General features: G+C 52.5%; 3 protein-coding genes across 3 annotated transcripts; 2 read left to right on the top strand and 1 right to left on the bottom strand.

Annotated features, from left to right (window-relative positions):
• Positions 1-306: 306 nt before the first annotated feature.
• On the top strand, positions 307-1,318 carry LOC147977624 (germin-like protein 8-11). Its single transcript, XM_087516411.1, has 2 exons — positions 307-457; positions 588-1,318. Exons 1-2 carry the CDS (start codon positions 340-342, stop codon positions 1,148-1,150), a joined length of 681 nt encoding a protein of 226 aa, XP_087372537.1. The 5' UTR covers positions 307-339; the 3' UTR covers positions 1,151-1,318.
• A 3,990-nt stretch (positions 1,319-5,308) lies between these two features.
• On the bottom strand, positions 5,309-6,208 carry LOC147977623 (germin-like protein 8-7). The gene is made up of 2 exons (XM_087516410.1): positions 6,023-6,208; positions 5,309-5,915 (listed from the first exon to the last, which is right to left on the bottom strand). The coding sequence occupies exons 1-2, from the start codon at positions 6,147-6,149 to the stop codon at positions 5,353-5,355; spliced, it is 690 nt and encodes a 229-aa protein (XP_087372536.1). The 5' UTR covers positions 6,150-6,208; the 3' UTR covers positions 5,309-5,352.
• A 696-nt stretch (positions 6,209-6,904) lies between these two features.
• LOC125547539 (germin-like protein 8-11) lies at positions 6,905-20,854 on the top strand. Its single transcript, XM_048711365.2, has 3 exons — positions 6,905-7,053; positions 7,184-7,568; positions 20,677-20,854. The coding sequence occupies exons 1-3, from the start codon at positions 6,936-6,938 to the stop codon at positions 20,852-20,854; spliced, it is 681 nt and encodes a 226-aa protein (XP_048567322.1). The 5' UTR covers positions 6,905-6,935.
• Positions 20,855-20,901: the final 47 nt, after the last annotated feature.

Below are 20,901 nucleotides of genomic sequence, written 5' to 3'. Positions count from 1 at the left end.
CACGGTTCAAAGGCGTGTAATCCATACACATCATAATTTATCACGTCAGACGAAGACCACGTCAGGTTTGTTTTCTTAGCTAGTAGTACACCATACAAAGAAACTTCATAAAGTTGATGGATTCAGGCTCCCCTATGTTTTGGTCCGGGCACTCTACACCTGCTCGATTAAATAAATTAATGACCATTTCTACATGGCCATGCATAGACATATACGTTTTAGTTGACTGTTTCACAAAATCCCTACTCTTTCTTCTGCTATATATATATAGCCTTCCCAAAGCCAAACCACACAACACAACGAAGCAACAAAACACACTTGCTTGCAGCAAAAACTCAAATGGCCACCTTTTCCTATTTCCTTCTCTTTGCCATTCTTGCGTTGGCGTCATGGCAGGCTATCGCTTCTGATCCGAGCCCCCTGCAAGACTTTTGTGTCGCAGACAATAGCTCACGTGGTATGTCTTCTCAACACTTGGTGAACATCAAGTACCTCTCATAGTTCTTAGATTATATTTACCATAGCATCCATTCACAAATTATTGATAGACTCAACTGACGTAAATATATATGTCCACTGTCACGCAGTTCTAGTTAATGGATTTGTCTGCAAAGACCCAAAGGATGTCAAGGCCGAAGACTTCTTCTTGGCTGCCAAACTCGACATGCCGAGAGACACGAAGACGAACAAAGTTGGGTCCAATGTCACTTTGATCAATGTGATGCGGATTCCCGGCCTAAACACATTGGGCATCTCCCTGGCGCGCATCGACTATGCACCTTTAGGCGAGAACCCACCACACACTCACCCGCGTGCCACTGAGATCCTCACCGTGCTTGAAGGGACCCTTTATGTCGGCTTCGTCACATCCAACCCAGACAACAAGTTATTGTTGAAGGTGCTTAGTGAGGGTGATGTGTTTGTATTCCCAGAAGGTCTCATCCACTTCCAGTTCAACCCCAACCCCTACAAACCGGCGGTGGCAATTGCTGCACTTAGCAGCCAGAACCCTGGGGCTATCACCATTGCCAACGCTGTGTTTGGGTCAAAACCGGCAATCTCAGATGATGTTCTTGCCAAGGCGTTCCAAGTGGAGAAGAAGACGGTGGACTGGCTTCAAGCTCAGTTTTGGGCAGACAACCAGAATTAATAAACTCCTGCAGGGACATACATTGAAAACAGCATCGTCGTGGCTCATATACAATGTATTTGTTTGTTCTATTGTACTAGCTTGTAAAACATTTATCCGCTACAGCTGACATACTCAATTGAAGAAAATGTCATTCTAGTATTACACAACAAAAATTAATTTTTCTAAGCATGCTCTTAATTAATTTAAGTTATAACCCATACTCAGCGATAGCTCAGATCTGGTGAGTAGCTAGCATGCGGGGCCTAAATGATAGACTACTCGACGATAGTACATGTTGATCTTTCTTGCGATCTGTCAAGTTGAAGAAATTTGTATACGAATTTAATATACACATAGAAAAAAATCACTACTGGGAAAACGCTTGTCGGTGGGGTCAAATTAGTGGCCGACCATGGTTGGAACCTGCCACTCCTATTTTGGCAAAATTCTAGCGGCGGATGGAAAATGCCACCGACCACTGCTATACGGACATCAGCCGTGGGCAAAAATGAGCACCCACCACTCGTATGTTTTTACAACATTAGCCGAGGGATAAAAGCAGCAGTGGCAGGCAGAAAGTATGCCCACCACAACTATATTTTCCTGATCGACGCCTAATTTTGTATTCAAAATTTCCAAAAGTTAGCATCTCGCTCGTCACTATTGACTATTTAGCAGTGGCAGAAGGTCGGCGAGCACCTCTAATCGCCTCGCCCACCAGTGGTGGACATTCTGCGCCCGCCACTGCTATCATGTTCTGCAGTAGTGAATAGACACAGTCAGAATAGTGGTCTAGAGGGAGATGATATAAAACTGCTATTATCCACAAAATTGTTAGTAGTAAAGAATGGGTAATCCCATTTGTCACATCTCTGGCTGGGAGGTTGTAGCATCGAAGATGAGGGCCCATCTCATAGAATTTGAGAAGAATCATCGCTACCGGTGGGCCTCCATGGAACAACCACCACAACCTTGAGTAAATCCTCGGCGGTTTGTTTTCATGTCTGAACGAAATATGAATCATTACTTTCTAGGACCGTTCCTACCAGCCAAAATGGGTTTTGTTTTCTGGTGGTCATTCTGCAGACTACTTGTAACTTTCAATACAATTATCTCCCGTGGTTTGCATATGGCTCGCAGGTCGATCATTGAAAGAAGATTTTATGTGTGGGATACCGCAGATTTGAGGTTGTGGCATGGATGTGTTAAAGCTTTTGTTGCTACTGTGGAATGGAAGTGTTGCCTGGCAGGAATTTCTCACTAGAAAACATGGCCATGGTAGGGAAGCATTACCAACGATAAGGTGATGTTGTCGCTCCACCACGCCTTCTTCCAGAGCTTCGGGAGATTGTAAATGGGGTTGATTATGTTCTAGGCATCATCGATGAGACGAAGTGGCACCAGCAGATGCATCGTCTGAAGAACTACTCCCATTGCATTTTCGCCACACGTGCGTGCAATATAGCTGATTTGAGTTGGTGAGAGGGATTACCCTACCTTTTGGATCTTCGATGTTGCAACGATGAACAATGACATCCTTCGAAAGCACGATTTCTTTCCTCTAGAGCTCATACTTCCTCGTCGGCACTTGTCATCCTCATAGTGTATGGGACCAAACTCTCCACTCATCCAATCTTGCTGGTATAGTTAGTTGTGTGTGATTCATGCGGTGTGTGTGTGTGTGTGTGCGCGCGCGCGCGTGCGACACACACACACACACTACATCGTCAGCTACCATGATCAAGACCCAATTTAGTGCTATGTCTTCGTGGCTTGGAGTGGGGCATGCTAGCGGGAATACTCGGGTCACCTCTAGGGGAACGGAATAGTATTTGGTGCACTCTAATTTATAAATCATATTATGTAAATATAGTAGCTCCAAGTTATTAGATCTTATTCTACAGTCTCAGTTAATCATGCCATTATAGTTCATCCAAATTTTATAAGCATCTCGGAAATGAGGAGCGCCGGATATATTCACATGTGAAACTCCTCATAGGCTATCAAGTTTAGATGGAACACCTAGAAAATGAGCGTGATTAATGTATATTGGGTTCACATATACACTCATTATCTCTAGTGATTTGACTCCAAACCTCCTGTAATATCTAACCAATATTTCACGGATAAATTCCTTGCCATTATGAATCCTTCCTCGTTTCTAGTGATTTGACACCTTACCTGCCACTGATAGATCATGAATTGTTTTTCATAGGATGCCACTCTCACCCTCTCAAGCTATCAACACACACCTTAGCTAAGGAAAACCAATGAACAATTTGTCCATCCACTTCACAGTCACATTAACCTCTCCACGCTTACCTTTGCTTCGGCCCGCATGTAATCCAACAAGGTAGTGTGGAGATTGGGATCCTCTCTCAACTCTACTTCATAGAAAACTAGGACAACACATTATCGAGCAATAAGACATATGAGATCAACCACATCAACTTCTTGTCTAAAACCTCACTATTTGAGGAATGGAATTTCCCCCATAGACATGAGGAGAAGGAAATAATTCCACACCTAGGCAAACGAGATTTTCCGGTCTCCACTGATTCTGACATCACCATGACTACCCCTCAGCCCCAGCCCGACAACACCGATGCACCACTTCCCCATCGGTTTGTGACAATAGCAATCGATCTCGTGATGAATCTAATTCCGAGTTTGTTTTCCTTTACTCCTCGAATTGAATCAGAGATATTATTTGTATTTATGTTATGTCATCATTATAGCACCACGACTATTTAGATGTGACCAAACAAACCTAATGATTAGTTTGCAAATAACCATGTTCTAATTTAAATAGGTTAGATTTCTAGTAGTACTGAAGTCGTTGGTCTTGCAAGCACTATGGAAGAGTAGCTCTTAGACATTAGCCAAAAAAAAACATCGCCTATTTCGTCAAATAAAGTCTCTATAAATTGGAAATAAATATGTAGCCAGTTGACTAGCACAAAACCCTAGTCTCTCTATAGCTAATGCTATACGACCCCACCCCTTCCTCCTTATTTAGACAATCAGTCTGACACACACTAGAAGGAATAAGAAACAACAACACCCGACAGTCAGAAGATGAAAATAAGGAGCAACAGACGGAGAAACGGAAGCGAGGTACAACACGCAACCAGCACCAAGAACTTAGCACCCATTACTACCAGCGGACCGAGAAGAGCGGGAGCTAGCATTGTTGCATCAGTAGAGAAGACGTGGAGAAGAAGCCGCCTGCTACCCTGCGATCACTCTGCCCCTTGAAGACCTAGGAAGTCATAACCACCGTCGTAGGGCATCTCACTGCCTAGGAACGTCACGACAAAGAGAACCACCAACTGTGCCGAAGGGCAATGTTCCGCCGAGACAGCCCTGCACTATGGCCACCATCACAATTAGAGAGAACCGGAGCACTATGTGAGGCGACCAAACCTCACACGCCGTCGAAGGGCACCGAACATCGAGACCTCACTGTTTCCATGACCTCGCAAAGGAGAGGTCAAACATCACCCATACACACCCCCATACACACCCTATAATAATAATGAGATAATAAAAAACACTTTCTTATTCTCAGTCAGGCAATAAAAATGTGTTTTAACCATTTAGATGACCGGGCTAATCACAACGAATATAAACTTCATATAATGCATAGCATTCCCTCTATTGTCCTTTCATTGTAACCAGTCCAACATTACACTATAGCACAAATGTACATGATGAATGCATAGAACGATCATAAAATTAAGACACCACAAATAGAGAGAAGAATTTTATTTGTAATCAGAGTATAATCATTGAGCATAATCACACACGATAGCTCACAAGATGTAAAACGCGGATCCGCAACAAGGTATGACTACACTTTTCACGGAAAGCTATACAAAAGAGAACAATTAGCCCCGTCTAAAGCTTAATTCAGCTAAGCACGATAAATAAGTTTCTTTATCAAGGATCCTTCCAAGCTAGTATCTGCCTATACTAAGCAAGGGTCGCGAGACATTCGACACTTACCAATCCAAACAAATTAGAGATTGCAAGCTATCATTCACTACAATAATGAGCACTTGTTGTGTACAGCATGGGAAATAAGAGTAATACTTTATTCACGTGGGAATCAAAGAAAACATAACATATATTAAAAAGGTGATTAGATACAATAAATAGTTACAATCACAAGGAATACAATTTTGTCATCAAACCCTAGCGACCAGTGCAACACAAAATTAATTGTGGTTGTCGGCCCAGAACTGAGCTTGGAGCCAGTCCACGGTCTTCTTCTCCACCTGAAAGGCCTTGGCGAGAACATCATCTGAGATCATAGGCTTTGATCCAAATACGGCGTTGGCAATGGTAATTGCCCCTGGGTTCTGGCTGCTAAGTGCGGCAATCGCGACTGCGGGCTTGTAGGGGTTGGGGTTAAACTGGAAGTGGATGAGTCCTTGCGGGAAAACAAAGACATCACCCTTCCTGAGCTCCTTGGAGAAGAGCTTGTTTTCCGGGTTGGACGTGACGAAGCCGACGTAGAGTGTACCCTCAAGCACGGTGAGGATCTCGGTGGCACGGGGGTGTGTGTGTGGAGGGTTCTCGCCTAGGGGTGCGTAGTCGATGCGTGCGAGGGAGATGCCAAGCGTGTTGAGGCCAGCAATCTTCATGACGTTAATCAAGGTCACGTTGGACCCGACCTTGCTCATCTTTGTGTCTCTCGGCATGTCGAGTTTGGCCGCCAGGAAGAAGTCCTCCGCTGTCACGGCCTTTGGGTCCTTACGTACGAATCCGTTAACAAGTACTGCATCAAGAGAAATAATATAAATACACACACAAGGGAAAATTGATTACAAACTATTTTGATATAGTTCAAATATGATGTGATGAAAGAGTTAACTTGGTACATACCACGCGAGCTATTGTCCGCCACACAAAAGTCTTGTAGAGGACCAGGATCGGAAGCTAGAGCCTGCGATGAGACCAATGCGAGAATAGCAGTGAAGAGAAGGAAGCAGGAGGAAGAGAAGGAGGCCATTTTTCTGCCGGTGAAATGGATGCTGTCTAACTCTTAGCTAGCTTTGTGTGTTGAGGGGTCGTAGCTGATTCTGTGGCCATGTTGGGAGTATGTATGGATATATATAGCTTGGCTGCAGCTGTCCGAGTTGCGAATTAGTAAAATCCAAGGCGTAGCATAGCAACACTAGATTGACATGGTCTCTAATTGCAGAGCAACCCACGTGTCTAATTAACAGGTCTTGACGACGCGGTTAAACTGGCTGGCCGGTTCTCCCGTCACGCATGCTAGCTAGCTTGTGTATAGCTAATTAATTAACTCCCGGTAGCAACAAACCTAGCATGCATGAGGCGACTAGGTAAGGCTACGTCAACTAGCTCTCAAGATTACGCCATATATTCAACGGGAAGAAATATTCATCAATTTTAGCTATAGCTTCATCCTACTACGTCATGCATGACAGTGACACGGTTCAAAGGCGTGTAATCCATACACATCATAATTTATCACGTCAGACGAAGACCACGTCAGGTTTGTTTTCTTAGCTAGTAGTACACCATACAAAGAAACTTCATTAAGTTGATGGATTCAGGCTCCCCTATGTTTTGGTCCGGGCACTCTACACCTGCTCGATTAAATAAATTAATGACCATTTCTACATGGCCATGCATAGACATATACGAGTTTTAGTTGACTGTTTCACAAAATCCCTACTCTTTTTGCTGCTATAAATATATAGCCTTTCCAAAGCCAAACCACACAACACAACGAAGCAACAAAACACACTTGCTTGCAGCAAAAACTCAAATGGCCACCTTTTCCTATTTCCTTCTCTTTGCCATTCTTGCGTTGGCGTCATGGCAGGCTATCGCTTCTGATCCGAGCCCCCTGCAAGACTTTTGTGTCGCAGACAATAGCTCACGTGGTATGTCTTCTCAACACTTGGTGAACATCAAGTACCTCTCATAGTTCTTAGATTATATTTACCATAGCATCCATTCACAAATTATTGATAGACTCAACTGACGTAAATATATATGTCCACTGTCACGCAGTTCTAGTTAATGGATTTGTCTGCAAAGACCCAAAGGATGTCAAGGCCGAAGACTTCTTCTTGGCTGCCAAACTCGACATGCCGAGAGACACGAAGACGAACAAAGTTGGGTCCAATGTCACTTTGATCAATGTGATGCGGATTCCCGGCCTAAACACATTGGGCATCTCCCTGGCGCGCATCGACTATGCACCTTTAGGCGAGAACCCACCACACACTCACCCACGTGCCACTGAGATCCTCGCCGTGCTTGAAGGGACTCTTTATGTCGGCTTCGTCACATCCAACCCAGACAACAAGTTATTGTTGAAGGTGCTTAGTGAGGGTGATGTGTTTGTATTCCCAGAAGGTCTCATCCACTTCCAGTTCAACCCCAACCCCTACAAACCGGCTGCCGGGGCACTGACCCACGAGCACCTATGGGACCGGCGGACCGAGTCCCTTTCGGTTCGGCGGGGGCGAGGGTCGCACGAAGAGCGGATCGAGGCGAAGCACACGAGCGGTTTACCCAGGTTCGGGCCGCACGGATGCGTAAAACCCTACTCATGCTTTGTAGTTTGTATTGAGTTCTTGCTCGGGAGCGCGGAGTGCTATAGTACACTCCAGCAGCTAACGAGATCGAGCGTGAGTGTTCTCTTTTTCGCCAACCCCCCTCTACGTTGCGCATGGGCCTCCTTTTATATGCTCAAGGGGTCACCGACAGGTGGCAATGTAGACAAGGGTAAAAATGAAAAGGTGCTGCGGTTGGTACAGCTACCTGCTACAGTGTATCATACCTAACCCTGACGGCAGGGGACAAGGGCATTAAATGCCCGTCTGTGTCGCCTAAATAGTGCAAAAGGGACCGTCAGGGACGCCACCGCTCGCCACGATGGCAATCTTGTCAGCGCCGCTTGCCACCGCGCACCGCTGGCTGCACAGCCTCCCGCCACGTACGCTTGGAAGGGTCCCAGAGCGACACGTTGGTGGGTGTGCTGGAGCGCGGACACAGAGTGGTGGTTTGCCGCGGCAAGCGCCTTGTCGCGGTCGTTGTCTTGTCGCGTCCGGGAGCTTGTCGCTCACCGGGCCTTGCCGGGACACGTGGCGCGTCACGGCAAGTTCCTTGAGATGCCTTGGTTGGCCTTCCCGACAAGCTCCTCTTGTCGGGGTCTTCTCAGTTCCTTGAGATGCCTCGGTTGGCCTTCCCGACAAGCTCCTCTTGCCGGGGTCTTGTTTCCTTGAATGGCTCCAGGGGAACCACGGAGGACCTTGGCGGTCACCCGGCAAGCCTTGCCGCGGGATGCTGCGACTGCCCGTGCACAAGTTCGGGATACTAGGGTACCCCTACTTTAGTACACCGACAGGAGCCCCCGGGCCTGGGCCATACACGATGCCGAGCGCTGTTGGGCCAGGCCCAAAACAGGGCACGGGCGCGCGCAGCCTGGGTTACGCCGTATCTCTCTCCGTATCCACCGCTCCCTCCCCGAACGGCACGCGTTGAATGCGGCGTCGTGGGAGAGATCGTGGGTGGTTTCTTTATTCGGAAATGCGGAACGTCCGCCCCCTCCCTCCTTATAAGCAGGGGAAACAGGGGCAGTTCGCCCATTCGCCGGTCGCTACTCCAATCTCGGAAATCTCCGCCGCTCCCTCGTCTTCCCAAAGCTGAAAGAGAGCAGCGCCCCGCCCCCCATCGCCACCAGCACCACCAACGCCGTCGACCTCCTCCACCACTTCCGCCATGGCTCCAAAAGCCGACAAGGGGAAGGTTGTGAAGTCGACCGAGGCGCAGCGGCTTGCGGCGCTGCGAAAGGAGCGGGCAGTCTTCCCCCCCAAGCTTGCCGCAAAGGAGCTGAGGGAGAACTAATATCTCTTCTGGTCGACGGAGACGCGAGCGCATCCGCGCACGAAGGTACTTCCAGCCGCCGCTTGGAAAATGGCTCCAAACGGATACCCTTTCTTCGCCTTGTTCTTCTACTGCGGGCTCTGCCCGCCCTTCTCTGAGTTCTTCTGCGATATTATGAACACCTACTGATTCCACCTCCTTGACTTCACTCCCAATGCCGTTTTGACCATGGCAGTTTTCGCACATCTCTGCGAAAACTTTGTCGGAGTCCATCCCAATGTAGCCCTTTTCCGCCACTTCTTTATGCCCCGAGTAGAGAGAGGAGAGCCTTTGTCCGGCGAAATCGCCTGGATCTCGAGGGCCGGCAAGAAGGACACTTATCTGGAGGGAGAGTTCCGCGGCAAGTGGGAGGAATGGAGAGCAGACTGATGCTGGATTGACGAGGAGAACCCGCAGCCATTTACCGCCCGGCGCCAAACCCCAATAGCACGCGGCAGCGATTGGAGTGACGTGGCCCCGGAAGATGATAGGCTGAAGATTGCCGTCACTCGGATCCTACGCCTCAGGCTTGCCGGGCTCACTGTAGGCGCTGTTGGCGCAGACTTTCTTCGCCGCCGCATTGCCCCCCTGCAGGAACGGGGGAGACCCACCTGGGAATTCAAGAATGCGGTGGATATCATGAGGCTGCGTCCAGGCCTCAATTTCAACTTCACTGTTTTGGAGCTCAACGCAATGCTCCAGGAGCTGTTCAAGTACGACCCTCAGCATCCCGAAGTGTTCAGGTTGCCGCAGGGCGTCGTTCCGCTGTGCAACAACTCCGCGCTCGACCGCATCCGTGCAATGATGCCGGAGTGCGATTCGCATGGAATTGTCCCAACTTGGCAAGAGCCTGCAGACGACGTCGTGCAGCAGTTTTTTGACGGCTTGGTAGAAGTGTCGGTCTGCTCCAATGAAAAGGATAGGCTCACCCGCGACACCACTGATGAGGAGATGACACGCATCGCCATCAGGCTGGAAGAGGCGGCGGCAGCCGCAGCCGCGGGCGAATGTGGATTCACCGTGGAGGAGGTAGATGCAGCAGAGGCGGCAAGCCGTGCCGAGCGAGGGGAGCCCGCCGGCGGGAAAGGGCTTGCCGGGCATAACGCCGAGTCGAGCGAGCCCGCCAAGGATACGAGCGGCTTGCTGGAGATCAACTCCTCTTCCTCCTCATCTTCAGGCAGCTCGCCGCAAGCAGAGCCTCCATCCCCGCCAAGAAGGCGTCTCCGCAAGGTCGGGGACGTAGCGGGGCGGCAGGTGGGTGAACAGTCGCCGCGCCGCGTGACGCGGTCCACCGCGGCAAGCACTGGTGCTGCGGGAGCACCTCATGCTACTGCGGCAACTGGAGCGGGGTCGTCTCAGGCCACCGCCACCGTTCCCGCCAAGCGGCCAAGGGAACCTACTCCTCCGCCTCCTCGCGCTGGACATGGGCCGGACTTCGACTTCTCCGCGTTCAGCTCCGACGAGGAAGAAGAAGAAGAGTAAGCTTCTTTTGTTGTACTTGTAGTTCTTCAATTCTTGCCATTTTATCTTGTATCTCATTTGCTTTGCTCTGAACTTGTTCCTTTTCAGGACTCTGGCCCAGAGAGGAGCGAAGAGGGCCAAGGTCCCGGTGATTATCATCGAGGACGAACCCACCGCGACAGCAGGGGTGCGCCCGAGACAACCTTGCCGGACCCGGCAACTTTCCTTCAGAGCAGCCCCCAGCGTAAGTATACGGTTCGCTTTCCGCTGTGAGGCGCGCATGGATACTCTGTATTTGCTGATATCTGATTGTTGATTTGTGTAGGCGCAGAGCAGCCCCACCAGGAGCGCCCGGAGACTGCCCCCGAAAGGCCAAGGGAGAGTCCTCCGGCAAGGGGGAATTCTCCGGCAAGGGACGGCACCAGCGTCCCCCCGGCGACGGAGACTACGACTGCTGAACCCAGTAGAGGTAATCTTCTCTTCAAAGCTTCTCTTGGGTTCTTCTTCTTGTTGGGTATTTGTTTGATTTTTCTCGCTTCTCCGGCAATCAGACCCATCTGCTGTGGAGCCGATGGAGACTGAGGTTGCTGTCGACAACACAGCTGCCACTGAAGAAACAGCCGGCGCTGATGATCCCGCCGGCGACGAGGCCGCCAAAGCTACCGCCGCAGCAGCTGGCGAGGGATCTGGCGACCGCACTGACGGCCCTGAGGCCGCAGGAGCGCCAGGCGCTACGTCGACCGCTGACCCGTCCGCCGCTGCCGCAGCGCCAGGCTCCGAAGAGCCCCGGCCAAGCGTCTACCTGAAGGCCGGCGATGGCGTCTTCATCAACCTCCCCTGGGCGTCAAGCTCCAGGGCGCCGGTCGAGGGAGAGAGCTTCGACGGAGAGGTGCTCGCCTCCGCTGGGCTGACGCTAGTTGACGCGCCGAGCAGCAGCGGCGGCGAGCCTGAGGAGGAGCGGCTATTGCGGAAGCTGTTGTCGCTCTACCGCGCACGGCAAGCCAAGCTGGAATCCCGCGAGGCGCTTGTCGCGAAGGCGGGAGCAGATACCGAGAAGCGCGCAGAGGAGCTCCGGGGTCTCCACCAGGAAGCTCTCCGGTCCCTGGCAGAGGAGCGGGAGCAACTTGCCGAAGCGCAGAAGGCCTTCTTCCTCGAGAAGGCCGAAGTTGAAGAGCAACAGCGGCTTGCCGCTGAGAAGCTGTTTGCGCAGGAGGGCGAGCTGGCGCAGCGGAAAGTTAACCTCGACAGCCACGAGGAGGAGCTTGCCGCGCGTGAGCAAGAATTCGGCGGAGCCCTTAAGCAAGCATAGGATGCTGCCGCAGTTGCCGAGGCCGCCAAGAAGGAGCTGGAGACGAAGGTGGCGCAGCTGGAGGCCGATCTCAAGGCGAGTGGTGAAGAGCTTGCCGCGCTCAAGCTTGAGCGGGAGAAGGACGCCCAGAGCAACTCAGAGCTGCAGGCTCGTCTCGCCGAGAAGGGCAAAGAGCTTAGCGCCGCCAAGGACTCCAACGCAGATCTTGAGTTGAAGCTGACCACTTTGACCAAGACGCTGGAGAAAGTGGAGCACTGGACGGAGGGTCTTGTGAGTGCTGCCGCAGATATCGACAGGAATCTGGCGCAGCTGGGAGTGGAGGATCTCGGGTATTCCTCCGATGAGAATCTCCAACCCAGCGCCAAGCTCACCTTGTTCTTCAAAGGCGTGGCGACGGCCCTCCAGTGGCTCCGGGAGAAGATCCCAAAGCAGCTGGCCAACGAGTCACGGAAGATCTGCGCGGGAGCTCTTCAAAAGGCGTTGATGAAGGTGGTCTTCCGCAACCCGAGCCTCAACCTCACCAACGTCCTAAAGACCCTACCGCCGGATGCTGACCTGGAGGCGCTCAAGACCCTTGTCGCACCCATTGTGGACAAGGTGAGCGGGATCAAGAGGATTGAGGGCAATCGTGTAGACTAGGCCGCCCGTTTCCTTCTTTTCTTGTCGCTGCTGGTCATGTTATGAGAACAATCTGTTAGAGCTGCGACAAGCTACCTTGTAATATAACTCTATTCTGGGTAATGATTGCAATGTTATTCCCTTTACTTGATTCCTCCTTTTGTATGTTTTTGCCCTACGCTTTTAGGGAACTTGCCGGCGCAGGCACCTTAGCCGTGAGCGCTGAGTGCGGGACGTCAGCAGCCTGCTGGCGGTGCCGCTACCGACAAGAAACCTTGTCGCAACTAGTCGCAGCTCACTTAAGTTGTTGAGCGGACTCGAAACAAAGTAAGGGCGCAACTAGCTGCGAGTTGGTTCCTCCGCGCACAGGTTTTCCATACAAAGTGCGGTCGTTCAAGGGAGATAACTTAAAAATTAAAAAATCTGATTGCTCAAACTTTAGCAACTTAGCTTTTCTGTTGTTTGCTTCCCGGCAAGGCGAAACTTTCTTGAACGACGCCTGGTCCATACCATTATCTTCTCCTTCCCCCCCCCCCGGCAAACTTGTGGGCGAGGGAACTTTCCTTTCCTTGAGAAAAAAGAAAGAGGAGAATATAAAGATATGGAGCCTTACGGCTCGTTATTGCTTACCGGGGGTAGGTGCTGCACAAAGTGTCAGATAATACATGCAAAAAATAGAAAGCATGAAATTGACAAGATGTGCGGAGCACATGATCTTTACTTATGCACGGGGTCTGCGCTCGGCTTTGTACAAAGGATTACATGCAACAGCGGCAAGACTTGTACAAAAGGTGGTTGCCGGAACGGGTTCCGGCAACCGCGTCTTACGGGTAAAACTTACGAAGATGCTCAATGTTCCAGGAGTTGCTCACCGGAATGGCATCTTCGGTCTCAAGGCGGACAGCGCCAGGCCTAGTGACTCGTTTCACCCGGTAAGGGCCTTCCCACTTCGGCGTCAACTTGTTGGAATTCTTGGCGGACTGAACACGCCGAAGAACAAGGTCGCCTTCCTCGAGACTTCTGGTATTAACTTTGCGGCTATGGTAGCGGCGCAAAGCTTGCTGGTAGCGAGCAGCTCGCACAGCAGCCTGAAGACGGTCTTCCTCAAGGAGCAGCACGTCATCTTGTCGCAGCTGCTCTTGCTCAAGCTCATCATAAGCGAGCACTCGAGGTGACCCGTATACGAGTTCCGTGGGGAGAACTGCCTCTGCTCCATAGAATAGAGCGAAAGGTGTCTGGCCAGTGGCTCGATTTGGCGTCGTCCTGATCGACCAAAGAACCACCGGCAGCTCCTCGATCCAGTTTCTTCCGCACTTGTGCAGCCTGTCGAAAGTCCTGGTCTTGAGCCCACGCAGCACTTCAGCATTTGCCCTCTTCGCTTGACCGTTGCTTCTCGGGTGAGCAACAGAAGCGAAGCAGACCTTGGCGCCAAGATCTTGGACGTACTGCATGAAGGTGCGGCTCGTAAATTGCGTACCGTTGTCGGTGATTATCCTGTTAGGGATCCCGAAGCGGTAAACAATCGACCTAAAGAACTTGACTGCTGACTGTGCTGTCACCTTCCTCACTGCTTCCACTTCCGGCCACTTTGTGAACTTGTCGATTGCAACGTACAAGTACTCAAAGCCCCCGATTGCTCGGGGAAAGGGGCCGAGGATATCGAGCCCCCAGACCGAAAATGGCCAGGATAAAGGGATCGTCTGGAGAGCCTGAGCTGGTTGGTGTATCTGCTTGGAATGGAACTAGCACGCTTCACACTTGGTTACTTGTGTAGTTGCATCCTGGAGGGCTGTCGGCCAAAAGAAACCTTGCCGGAATGCTTTGCCGGCAAGTGCTCTTGCGCCAATGTGGTGACCACATATGCCTCCATGTATCTCTGTCAACAGCTTTTGTCCGTCTTCCCGGTGAATACACTTCAATTTCACACCGTTGAGTCTTCTTCTGTACAGTGTCTTGTCGACAAACTGGTACATACTTGACAGCCGGGCTACTCTTTCCGCTTCTTCTTGCTCTTCGGGAAGTTCTCCTGTCTGAAGGAAACGGACAATCTGCTGTGCCCATGCTGGAGCTTGTGGCTCGACAACAAGGACTAAAGGCAAATCTGCTGCTGCGGGAACATCCGCTTCTACGGCGAGAACCTGCGGCTCTGCCGGAGCTTGACGTTCCCCGGCAAGCTTGCCAGAGCAAAACTTGTCGGGAGTTTGTGCTTCAACGGAACAAACCATAGGGCTTGCCGGAGCAGACTGCTCCTCAGCATTCTTGGTGTTGATTTTGGGGACTTTCTTGGCGGCGGCTTCGGGAAGCTCTGCCGGAAAATAGTTACCAGAAATCAACTTCCTCTTCTTGCCCTGTCCAGTTGATGGCGTTACGGACGGTTGAGTCAGCTTGAGCACAAAGATCCCTGGTTCCACAGGTAACTTAAGTGTTGCACACTTTGATAGGCCATCGGCAATGTCGTTCTGAGCTCTTGGAACATGCTCCATCTGCAGGCCGTCAAAGTGCTCTTCTAGCTTTCTCACTTCGTCGACGTAGGCTTCCATCAACGGACTCTGATAGCTCTTGTTTACTTGGCGGACGACAAGCTGTGAGTCACCCCTGACAATGAGCTTCTTGATCCCAAGGTCTGTCGCGATCCTGAGACCGGCAAGCAAGCCTTCATACTCTGCAGTATTGTTTGTTGCTTGCTCCTTGGGAAAGTGCATCTGGACTACGTACTTGAGGTGCTCTCTGGTGGGTGCGACAAGCAGCACGCCAGCGCCGGCGCCTTGCAGCGAAAAGGCACCATCAAAGTACATCAGCCACTCTTTGCTTGCTTCCTTGTCGGGGATGCTCGTTTCTGGAATTTCTTCATCTGGAGTTGGCGTCCATTCTGCTATGAATTCTGCCAATGCTCTGCTTTGGATAGTTGAAGTACTCTCAAACTTGAGGCCAAAGCTTGACAGTTCCAGTGCCCACTCAACAATCCTGCCTGTCGCTTCTGGATTCTGCAGTATCCTCTTCAGCGGAAAGCGAGTGACAACTGTGATCTCATGTGCTTGGAAGTAATGGCGCAGCTTTCTCGAGGCCACGAGAAGGCCGAAAAGTAATTTCTGCACGCCAGAGTACCTTGACCTAGCCCCCTGCAGAAGGGAACTGACAAAGTAAACTGGGCGCTGCACCATTCTCTTCCGTATCTCCTCGCGCGTCTGCGCAGATCCATCCTTGTCGAGACCAGAGCTTGTCGGGGAAGCCCCCTGCTTGTCGCTGGATGCGCTTGCCGTGGTTGCTGGCTCGTCATCTGCCTCCCTCTCCGCTACTAACGCAGCACTAACCACTTGATTGGTTGTCACTATATACAGCAGCAACTTCTCTTGTGGCTTAGGTGCGACAAGTATTGGAGCGGAGGACAGGTATGTCTTTAAGTCTTGCAGCGCAGCCTCCGCTTCCGGAGTCCATTTCATTGGACCTGCCTTTTTCAATATTTTGAAAAATGGCAGGGCGCGCTCAGCAGACCTAGAGATAAACCTGCTGAGAGCAGCCACGCAACCGGCAAGTCTTTGTACATCCTTGACGCGCTTTGGTGCTTCAATCTGCTCAATGGCCTTGATCTTGTCGGGATTGGCTTCGATTCCCCGCTGAGACACGAAGAACCCAAGAAGCTTGCCGGAGGAGACTCCAAACACACAATTCTCGGGGTTGAGCTTGAGGCTGATCTTGCGCAGATTTGCGAAGGTCTCGTCTAAATCTTGAATCAGAGTCGCCTTGTCCTTGCTCTTGACCACTATGTCATCCATGTAGGCTTCCACATTTCTGTGTATTTGTGGCTCAAGAGCGACATGGACTACCCTTGCAAATGTTGAACCAGCATTTTTTAAACCGAAAGGCATTCGTATGAAACAGTACGTGCCACATGGAGTAATGAATGCGGTTTTCTCCTCATCCTCTTCTGCCATGAAGATCTGATGGTATCCTGAGTATGCGTCAAGAAATGAAAGCAAGTCACATCCGGCCGTGGAGTCAACAATCTGGTCAATGCGCGGCAAAGGAAATGGGTCTTTGGGACAAGCTTTGTTAACATCGGTAAAGTCGATACAAAGTCTCCATTTCCCGTTCGCCTTGCGCACGACTACAGGATTGGCCAACCACGTAGGATGGAGCACTCCTCTGACAAGGCCTGCTGCTTCCAACTTCTTGATTTCTTCTGCGATGAATTCTTGGCGCTCCACTGCTTGCTTCCTGACCTTCTTCTTGACGGGCCGCGCATGAGGACAAACGGCAAGACGGTGCTCAATTACTTTCCTGGGAACACCGGGGAGGTCAGACGGTTGCCACGCAAACACGTTGACGTTCGCCCGCAGGAAAGCAATGAGCGCGCTTTCCTATTTAGGGTCGAGAGTGGCACTGATGGTGAAGGTACCACCAGTGCCGTCCTCCTTAGCGGACACCTTCTTGGTCTCTGGCGGAGCTGCCATTGCCTTCTTACACTTGCCGGTGGAGCTCGGTGGTGCGTCCTCGACGGCAGCGCAGCACTCCGAAGAGGTGCGCTTGCCGGAGTGGGCATCAGAACTCTTGCCGGACTTGGTCTTCTTCCCCCCGGGAGCTTCAACGGCAGGTGACTTGCGATCTGCTGCGGCTGCCGCTTCCCGGTAGATCTTGTCGGCGCAGATAAGAGCATCCTTCTTGTCGCCAGGGACAGAGATGACGCTTATCGGGCCTGGCATCTTGAGCATGTTGTATGCGTAGTGAGAGGCTGCCATGAACTTGGCGAGTGTTGGACGGCCGAGTATCCCATTATAAGGCAATGGAAAATCGGCAACGTCAAAAGTGACCCTCTCAGTCCTGAAGTTCAACTCGCTGCCAAATGTTACTGGCAACGTGACCTTCCCCTTTGGCTTGCTCCTTCCCGGGTTGATTCCTTGGAATGTGTCGGTCTCTTCAAGCTCGCTGTCAGGGATCTGGAGTTTGTGGAGTACAGCGGAGGAGATCAGGTTCAAGCCGGCCCCGCCGTCAACTAGCATCTTAGTGACCTTGAGGTTGCGGATAGTTGGTGAAACCAACATCGGCAAGCACCCGACCGCAGTTGTGCGATCAGGGTGGTCCTCAATATCAAAGATGATAGGCGTGCTGGACCATTTCAGAAGCTTGCGTGACTCAACAGGTGGTTCCGCCGCATTGACTTCCCGCACCCACTGCTTGAGTTGGCGGTGCGAAGTATGCAGAGAAGCACCGCCGTCGACGCACAAGACCTCTGTGGCTTTCTGGAACTCCTGCTCATTGGTCTCGACATCATCCATGTCTTCGTCGTCGTCGTCATCTTCATCCTTGTCGCGGCCGCGGGGAGGTCTGTCTCCTTGCCGCTGCTTGGCCTTGCCGCGGCGTCCTCCCCGGCCGGCGCGCTTCTTGCCGGATTCTCCAGCGCCTCCTTGGGCCCTCTCCTTGTCGCGTCGCTCGTACTCGGCCTTCTGCTGCTGGACAAGCTGCTCGACCTTCTTGCAGCTCTGGAAGTCATGGCCCTTGGTGCGGTGGATCTTGCAGTACTGCTTGTCGGTGCCGTCCTGCTTGTCGGCGACCGCCACAGCCTGGCAGTTGGTGTATGCGGCAATCTCCTTGTCGGAGCTACCAGTCTTGGCTTTCTTGGCGCCACCTTCGTTGCCGGACTGCTCAACGACCAGCACATCTTTGCCTTTCTTCTTCCTGTTGTTCCGCCGCCGGTTTTTCTTTGCCGGGGCAGCATCCTCGCTGTCAGATCCTCCTGCTCCTGCATTCTCTCCGGGGAGTTTCCTCCCTTCTTCAGCACGTGCACATTTGTCGGCCAGGGCATACAGCCCACTGATGTCTCTGATCTTGCACATCGCCATCTCCTCCCGCATCCTGCGGTTACGCACGTTCTGATGGAACGCGCTGATGACCGCGGCAGGGTGGACATCTGGGATGTTGTGTTGTACACAGCTGAATCTCTGAATGTACTTGCACAGGGGCTCTCCTTCCTTCTGGGCGAGCAGGTGAAGGTCACTCTCTTGGCCATGAGGTTTGTGGCCGCCTGTAAAGGCGCCGACAAACTGATGGCATAGGTCTGCCCAGGAAGATATGGAGTTGTCCGGCAAGTGCATGAGCCAGGACCTGACGTTGGGCTTGAGCACCAGCGGGAAGTAGTTGGCAAGGATCTTGTCGTCCCGCCCCCCGGCAGCCTGCACCGCGATGGTGTAGATGCTGAGGAACTCCGACGGATGCGACTTGCCGTCGTACTTCTCTGGTACATCTGGCTTGAAATTCTTCGTGCTGGGCCACTGGACTTGCCGCAGCTCATGAGTGAACGCAGGGCAACCTACCGCGTACGGCAAGCCGCCTGGTTCCCCTGGCGCATGCATGTCGACAGAGGGCCCAGCGCGCTGGTCTGATTGACGTCGCACTTCCCTTCGGCGCTCAATGCGAGTACGAGCGTCTTCTTGCTGTCGTTCGTGAAGAACTTGGCGCTGATCGCGACGAGCTCGTGGATCTGATGAGCGGTAGAGTCGCTGTCAAGGTGGATCCGGCGAGTCGGCGATCTTGGCCTTCGGGGCGGAGAGTGCACAGTGGTTGCACCCCCACCGGTCTTGTCGCCACCGGCTCGTGCCTGGGTGACTTGCCGCGGCTGTGACGTGCTCGGCTGCCGTTGAGTGTCGCCGTTGGCGAAGCCGATGAGACTCTGAATGGTGGCCCTCCAGTCGTCGATCTTGTCTGCCGTTGGAGGGTGGTCCAGGAGCAGTTGAGCTCGCGCCAAAGCTTCTGCTGCAGTGGCGGGTGGCGGTGGCGAACGGTGCGAGGAGTGGGATATGCTCGGACTTCTAACTATGTTAGAAGGAGCAGTATCCCGTCCAGGCGACCGTGCCTCGCTCGTGCCAGCATGTTGGCGTGCATGCTGATCCTGAGCACTCCGTGATCCACCAGCTCGATCTTGGTCCAGCAAACGCATGGTACCGTGAATACCATGACGCTGCCGGTCCCGCGCCTCCTGAGATGGGCGCGGTGCATGTACGGACGCCGAGGTCTTGGAGTACGCCCGGTCGTTGTGGGAGCCGGCTACGCCGCCGATGGGCAGCGCAGCCTTGTCCTTGGACCTGGCAGCACCGTGAGCTCCCTCGTCGACGCCCGTTATTCCGCCGGCGCCCGCCCCATCAGCCGTTTGCTCCGGCGGTGGTGGGTTCGGCGCAGACGGAGCAGCCGCCTCCGAAGCCTTCTTCTTCGGCGGCATGTCGATGAAGATGATGAAGATCTAGCTCGTGTGAACGCCGGATCTGGTTCACACAACCTCGATGCCCCTACCTGGCACGCCAAAGATGCCGGGGCACTGACCCACGAGCACCTATGGGACCGGCGGACCGAGTCCCTTTCGGTTCGACGGGGGCGAGGGCCGCACGAAGAGCGGATCGAGGCGAAGCACACGAGCGGTTTACCCAGGTTCGGGCCGCACGGATGCGTAAAACCCTACTCCTGCTTTGTGGTTTGTATTGAGTTCTTGCTCGGGAGCGCGGAGTGCTACAGTACACTCCAGAAGCTAACGAGATCGAGCGTGAGTGTTCTCTTTTTCGCCAACCCCCCTCTACGTTGCGCATGGGCCTCCTTTTATATGCTCAAGGGGTCACCGACAGGTGGCAATGTAGACAAGGGTAAAAATGAAAAGGTGCTGCGGTTGGTACAGCTACCTGCTACAGTGTATCATACCTAACCCTGACGGCAGGGGACAAGGGCATTAAATGCCCGTCTGTGTCGCCTAAATAGTGCAAAAGGGACCGTCAGGGACGCCACCGCTCGCCACGATGGCAATCTTGTCAGCGCCGCTTGCCACCGCGCACCGCTGGCTGCACAGCCTCCCGCCACGTACGCTTGGAAGGGTCCCAGAGCGACACGTTGGTGGGTGTGCTGGAGCGCGGACACAGAGTGGTGGTTTGCCGCGGCAAGCGCCTTGCCGCGGTCGTTGTCTTGTCGCGTCCGGGAGCTTGTCGCTCACCGGGCCTTGCCGGGACGCGTGGCGCGTCACGGCAAGTTCCTTGAGATGCCTTGGTTGGCCTTCCCGACAAGCTCCTCTTGCCGGGGTCTTGTCAGTTTCTTGAGATGCCTCGGTTGGCCTTCCCGACAAACTCCTCTTGCCGGGGTCTTGTTTCCTTGAATGGCTCCAGGGGAACCACGGAGGACCTTGGCGGTCACCCGGCAAGCCTTACCGCGGGATGCTGCGACTGCCCGTGCACAAGTTCGGGATACTAGGGTACCCCTACTTTAGTACACCGACACCGGCGGTGGCAATTGCTGCACTTAGCAGCCAGAACCCTGGGGCTATCACCAGTGCCAACGCTGTGTTTGGGTCAAAACCGGCAATCTCAGATGATGTTCTTGCCAAGGCGTTCCAAATGGAGAAGAAGATGGTGGATTGGCTTCAAGCTCAGTTTTGGGCAGACAACCAGAATTAATAAACTCCTGCAGTGACAAACATTGAAAACAGCATCATCATGGCTCA

This window comes from Triticum urartu, chromosome 3A (assembly GCF_056163025.1).
Source record: "Triticum urartu cultivar PI428250 chromosome 3A, HENAU_Tu73, whole genome shotgun sequence".
Taxonomy (NCBI): domain Eukaryota; kingdom Viridiplantae; phylum Streptophyta; class Magnoliopsida; order Poales; family Poaceae; genus Triticum; species Triticum urartu.
The sequence above is the reverse complement of the archived record's forward strand: the minus strand, read 5'-3'. Positions and strand labels throughout refer to the sequence as shown.